Below are 6,362 nucleotides of genomic sequence, written 5' to 3'. Positions count from 1 at the left end.
ATCTGTAAAAGAGGGTTGCTGAGAGAATTAAATAAGACAACTCACATAAAGCACTTTGCACAATGCTTGGCACATAAAATGGGTGCTGCAATTTTTTTATATTACAATATATCACTGGAATGATTGTGCTAAAAAGCAGAAAATAAACAACTAAAAGCATACAAGAAAACCACCAGTAAAAGAACAAGTAGACAGTTACCATAATGACAAATGCTATTCAAACAGTTGGCCTCTTCTTGCAATTTCCTGAATACTCGGAATGGGGATGTGTATTTGGTCTGACATTGCCATCGTGTGACAATGATTCCACGAAACACTCCTGATTCCTTGTATTAGTTTTCTATTGCCATTTAACAAATTATCACAAACTCAGCAACTTAAAACAACAGAAATTTATTATCTCACAGTTTCACAGCCTGACTGGATACACTGCTTAGGGTCTTACCAGGCTAAAAACCAAGCTGTTGGCCAGGGCTGTGGTTCTTGGTTCCTAGAGGACCCTCTTCCAAGTTCACAGGCCATTGGCAGCAATCCATTTCCTTGCAGTTAGAGAATTGAGGTCTTCATTGCTCTTCTAGCTGTCAGCTGTGGACTACTCTCAGCAGCTTCAGACTGCCTGCAGTTCCTTGCCACGTGGCCCCCACGTTCGCTGTCTTCCACGCCAGCACAGAACTTCTGGAGCACTGAATCTTCCTCATGCTTCTAATCTCTGACTTATCTTATCTCAGACTTCCAGACCCAGATTTAATTGGCTCATGATTAGTCCATCTGGATAATCTCCCTATTTTATGGTCAACTGATCTGGCACCTTAATTACATCTGCAAAATCCCTTCATAGCAGCACCTAGAATGGTGTTTGGTTGAATAACTGGAAGGTGTGGGGCTTGGAACCTTGGGGAACATCTTAAGATCCAGTCTACCACATTCCTGAAACATATGCAAGTTCAGTCACATGACTGAGCAGTGACTTTTAGTGGCACTGCTGCATTTAACATTTGCCCCTTTGGCTATTTCTCTACACTCCATTTATATTTGAATGACAAGTTGAATATCTCAAAGGCCAAGACACATGCATTTTATAAGAGTGACATATTTTTGCCCCATGCTGTTAGGATACCTCTGAATGATGTGTAATTATGGATCTTCACCTCCAACCCTGTGACCCTAACACCTACATAATCAATGGGTCAAGGCAAGGATTTATCTGTCATTTAAAACTAAAACAAAAACAAAACAAACCAAAAGAGCAGCTTTTCAACTAAAATTGCTTACTTTTTTTTTTTTTTTAAGATTTGAGAAGTGTCAGTTTGATCAATGTAGTCCTGGCAATAAATCAGTTGAGGCCAAGCCTGGTTTGAGGGGGTACTTGAACATACACTTGCCCTGAACATATTTAATTCAAGAGCAGTATATTTTATGTTGTCAAATCAACTGGCTTCTTTCAGGAGGTCCCTACTTCAGACACAGCCAGGCTGAGAAACCTGTAATAAGAAGGAGCAAGGAACAAATACTAAACCGCAAGTGGAGGTGAAGTACAAAGATACTTAATTTACGCGGGACCACCAGCTGTCTCTGTAACTGGTCTCGGCCAGGTAAAAGAACCTTTTTTGAGACTGATGTGCACTTGGGACACTCCAATGCTGACAACAGCTGTCTTAACAATTGGCCTAGGAAAAAAAAAGAGATTTCCCCACTCCCTAACTCCACATCACCCAGATCCTTGAGGGTCTATCTATCCTTAGATCCTTTAATATGTCCACATACTGCTAGCTGATCACAGTGCCCCAGACTAGTCAACCCAATACTGCAGTAGGAACAAAAGACGTTGTAAGGGTTTCTTGCTCATCTTGATACCGAAGTCTATACTCTGTTAAGGCTGAGCTAATAGGTATCTTGGACACTGATAAAAACCTCAGTGTTTACATGTATGTTTGCATTTTGCTTTCCATGTCCCATAAAAAGTGCACATGCATTTTATTCATTTTTGTTTTTTCTCTTCTTCTTTGCTAAAGGTAACTATGAGCCCCTTAAACTCCCATTTCCAAGCTGTAAAGGGATTCTAAAGTCCACAAATCACAATTAAGCTGGCTTTCTTACATGACTGAGTTATAATCCATTGATTCTTGAGCCTGTTTATCCTGCTCACCTCACCTCATCCTCAACAAAAGGGAAGACAATGGGGGCACTGAGTGCATTTCCCATATTGAAGGACTAAGGTAATGTCCCTTTTCTCTGAAACATCTCTGTGAAGTTCAGACTCGTCGCTAAAACAAACTAGGATTTCTGGCTTAGCACTGGCAGAAACCAAATTTTGGAGTACAGTTCAAAAGAAAAAAAAAAACCTTTTAACTACAAATTCTAACTTTTCTTTTGCTTATTTCTACTTTGTGGACATGGCATAACAGTATTTTGCTTATATCTAGTTAAACTGCTCCAAGTTGGGAGAACCAAACACACTTTGGCAATACAGCTAGTGAGCAGGCAGGTTTATTTGGAAAAAGCTCTTTTTCGCTTACAGGTTCATACCTGTAAAATTCTGAGAAAAATGTTAAAATATTACAATACAGTTGACCTGGACAACATGGATTTGAACTGCACAGGTCCACTTATACATGGATTTTTTTGTATCTCTGCCACCAAAACAGCAAGATCCCACCCCTCTTCCTCCTCCTCAGCCTATTCAACTTGTAGAGGATGTAGCCCTTTATGATGATCCACTTCCACTCAATGGATAGTAAAAATATTTTCTCATCCTTATGATTTTAGTAACATTTTTTTCTCTAGGTTATTCTCTTGTAAGAGTACAGTATATAATACATGTGACACAAAAAACATGTTAACCAACTGTTTATATTATCGGGAAAACTTCTGGTCAACAGTAGGCTATTAGTAAAGTTTGTGGGGAGTCAAAAATTTATGTGGATTTTCAACTACTTGGCGGGTCATTGCCCTGAACCTCTGCATTGTTCACAGATAAACAGTATATAAGTTTAAGAGTTATTCTGTTTACCAGTAGGTGAAGCCAAGACCAGTAAGTTAGGTGTCTTTGGCTTAACCTAAGAAAATGTTCAGACTAAAATAGTCTATCAATATAACAGCCTGCCTTTTAAAGCAGGGAGCAACTTGTCCTTGTAGGTATTTTAGGGGGACAAATGATCAAGTGTGACCTGCTTTGGGTCACCTATGGTAGCTTCCAACTTAAAACTTCTATATATTCATTAACATTGCATAATTGAATTCTGTATTTTATATAAATACCTTGCTGCCTACTTTAGATTGTTTGAAACGTTTTCCTTCTCAATTGCATAGATATACACATATATAGCACCATCCATACTATGACTCTGACATAGACAAGAAAGTCTAAAGTCATCTGTGAGGCTTAATAGACTCAGGCACTTCTACATACTACTACAAAAAGCAACAGTCTTAAAGGTACTACTTGCTGAGCACATCATTCAAAACTTTCACACTATGATTAGCAGCTGAATTTAAGAGTACCTTTCTGCTTTGAAAAATGACTAGATACATCTTTACAAAGAAGCCATATTATCTCAGGAAGAAAAAAAAAAAAACCACTAGTAGAAAGCATGGACTTCTCTTGGAAATGAACTATCTAATTTTGAGTACCTATCTCAAAAGCATTGCAATTCTATTACAGAAACATTTCTGCTGCTTGTGGAATAAGAACCAAAAGGCCATTTTTTTAAAGGTTTTGAATTTCTCTCAAATACTTTGGCATTTAAGTCTTTTCTTGTATGCCGATTTGTATTATTATCTACTTGTTTCATAAAGTTATTCTTGGCTTCTTAGAACCATCCTAGTTCTGAAAAACTAGAACAAGAATAGACAAGTATAAATCCTAGCTCTATCACCGACTTGCTTAATGACCCTGGGAAAATCACTTGGGCTTTCTTATGTTTTATAAGGTTTACCAGCAATGAAATAACCTCAGACTACCTGTGAAGCTCTCAGGAGGTGATGGACTTGAAAGTGCCTTGGAAAGTATAAGCGGTCCACAGATACAAAGTTTCGTGTACTTCTATATTATATTGCATGGCGTCCATCCAGGGTTAGGTTGGTAATAGGTGATCCAATTATGGGAGAAATAAAAAGAACTATTTCAAATAATGAAATAAAATAGCTCACTTTCCCATTAGTTTACCATTTTCTCCACTTAAAAATTTTTAAAAGTTATATAATTATATAATATTGACACCTAATTATTAACACTAACTGCCACGTGAGTAACTAACTAGTGTATTTAACTCACACTAGTTTTGAGCCAGGGGCCTTGTGAAGCATATGAACTCATGTCTTCACCTTGGAAACTGTGAGAACTATTTTTCAAGTTGCATGTAACTCATGCACAGAAAACAATAAAAAATAACAAATTTTTCATTAAATTAGAAAGGATCATTTTGTTTTTGAAGTAAGTTTTTATAACACCATGGCCTCAAGGAAAAAAAAATTTTTTTCTAGTGTGGCAGTCAATGTGTTGAACATATTTCTGTCTGTATAACATAGTAACATAATTAATATGCAGTAATATAATGTTTAAATAATTAAACTTTATATTTATATATAATTTTAACTATACCCTCCTTCCCCAGATAAGACACAGAAACTGTTTTCTTCTCTGAGGGATTTACTGGTCCCTATGAAATATGAGAAGGCCACGAATATGCACAAAGAATGACAACCTATGATTGTCTTTTCAGTCTTATAGTATCCACAGTACTGAAGTCTGTCCATATCCAAGTGTCTGTCCAGAACATCCACAAACCCCATGCTTGCTCTGTGTGTCGCAGGGACAGGGATGAGAGAAGACAAATTCACAGGTGGTTTCTTCAATCAGTCCGGTAGGACTTTCCTTTGGGGTCTGTCAGGATAACTACACCCCAGCAGAAAATGCCTAGGAAAAGAAACAAGAGCATCTTACTGATACATTTTAGTTTACTAAGTGCTTCATATATGCCATCTTATTTAACCTTCACAACACTTCTGGCGGATATATTATTAAACCATTACATCTTTCTTATACAAGAGTGAAGCTCACAAAAGGAAAAATGTTCAGAGAAAAGAAAGAACATACAGTAGGAGAACTGATTTAGATAACCTGGTTAAGAAGGTAAGAAATCTGAAAACCTACAATTCTATTCACTCAGAAAATTGGTTTGAAAAGCTAAAAGAATCACTACATTTTACTGGAAGACATCTTGACGATCCCTTAGTATCGCTACAGATCAGGACTGTGGGCCACATTACACAGACGTACCAAGTAGGTGAGCTTTGAAGCCACCTCTAAGATCTGCCCTCAGGTCTTAGATCAGGCACCAAGGTCACGGGCCCTCGCTCAGGCATTCTCCGGGACTTGTAGAAAAAGCGTGGGCTTTGGGGCCAGATAAACCTGGGATCAAAAGTGACTGTCACTTCCTGACTGTCCTTGAACACATCACTTTTGCCTCGATTTGCTCAGCAATGAAACTGCAATGATATAATTATACCTATCTCTAATAGCTATCGTGAGGATTAAAAAGACCGTGCCCAATGAGAGTTCTCGAGAAATACTGTGATTAAAAAAAAAGGCGTTCCAACATCTTCCTCTCCCCGTATCCCGTCTGAGGTTCCTACCATCGATCGGCGCCAGCGACCCGCACCCTCCTTCCCCTCCCGCCCCACGTGGCTGCTCCCGGCTTCCCGCCTCCCCCCCTCCCCCCCATGGCTGCGCCCCGATTCTCACTGATGCCGACGACCATCTGCGCAATAGTCCCGGGACCCGGGGGGTAGCCCAGCTTCATGGGCTTCCGCGACACCAAGTACACGTACCCGCCCGCGCCCATCAGCCCAAACCCAGAGAGTACGCGACAACTCCAGCAGCTTTTAAATACGGGGGCTTGCGCCGGAGGGGCTGGCGCTCTGGGAGTGGCTGGGGGCGCAGGCTTGGGTGGTGAGGCGGTTTCGGGAGGTGCGGCGACCTTGAACTCTTCAAAAGGTTGGGACACTAAAGAACCCATGTTCTGAAACGCGGCCTCAACCTTAGAAGTCTCTGGTTCAAACTGACGTAAAAGACGCAGCCGGAAAGCACAACGCCGGAAAGCAGCGCCCCCGAGGGCCGCTGGGAAATGAAGTTCCCGCCTGCTTGAGAAAGGGAAAAGATGGAGGCGGGCCTGCTGTGTTGGGTTTCTCCAGCAACAACTTCGGAGGAGGCCGATTCCGCCTCCCGCCCCCACACAGTGGAATGGAAATAATGTATTAGCCTACTTTCTAAATGTGTCACTTTTCAATATCTTTAGAGAAGTCTGGGTTCTTAAATTTTCTGGCTAACATAAACTGTGAGACCTTGGGCCTGCCACTTACCT

At 40.4% G+C, this 6,362-nt stretch overlaps 1 protein-coding gene across 2 annotated transcripts; it reads right to left on the bottom strand.

Moving 5' to 3' along the window:
- Positions 1-377: 377 nt before the first annotated feature.
- DMAC1 (distal membrane arm assembly component 1) lies at positions 378-6,044 on the bottom strand. 2 transcript variants are annotated; one of them, XR_006737848.1, is made up of 4 exons: positions 5,744-6,044; positions 4,704-4,915; positions 3,961-4,042; positions 378-1,481 (listed from the first exon to the last, which is right to left on the bottom strand). XR_006737848.1 is itself a non-coding variant. In XM_045563067.1 (2 exons), exons 1-2 carry the CDS (start codon positions 6,015-6,017, stop codon positions 4,851-4,853), a joined length of 339 nt encoding a protein of 112 aa, XP_045419023.1. In that variant the 5' UTR covers positions 6,018-6,044; the 3' UTR covers positions 4,629-4,850. The 2 variants fall into 2 exon arrangements, 1 of the variants encoding a protein (XP_045419023.1); XM_045563067.1 differs by lacking the exons at positions 378-1,481; positions 3,961-4,042 and having other exon boundaries at positions 4,629-4,915.
- Between the last annotated feature and the right edge of the window lie 318 nt (positions 6,045-6,362).

Source organism: Lemur catta, chromosome 10, assembly GCF_020740605.2.
Source record: "Lemur catta isolate mLemCat1 chromosome 10, mLemCat1.pri, whole genome shotgun sequence".
NCBI lineage: Eukaryota > Metazoa > Chordata > Mammalia > Primates > Lemuridae > Lemur > Lemur catta.
Note: the sequence above shows the minus strand (reverse complement) of the source record. Positions and strands in the feature narration are given on the sequence as shown.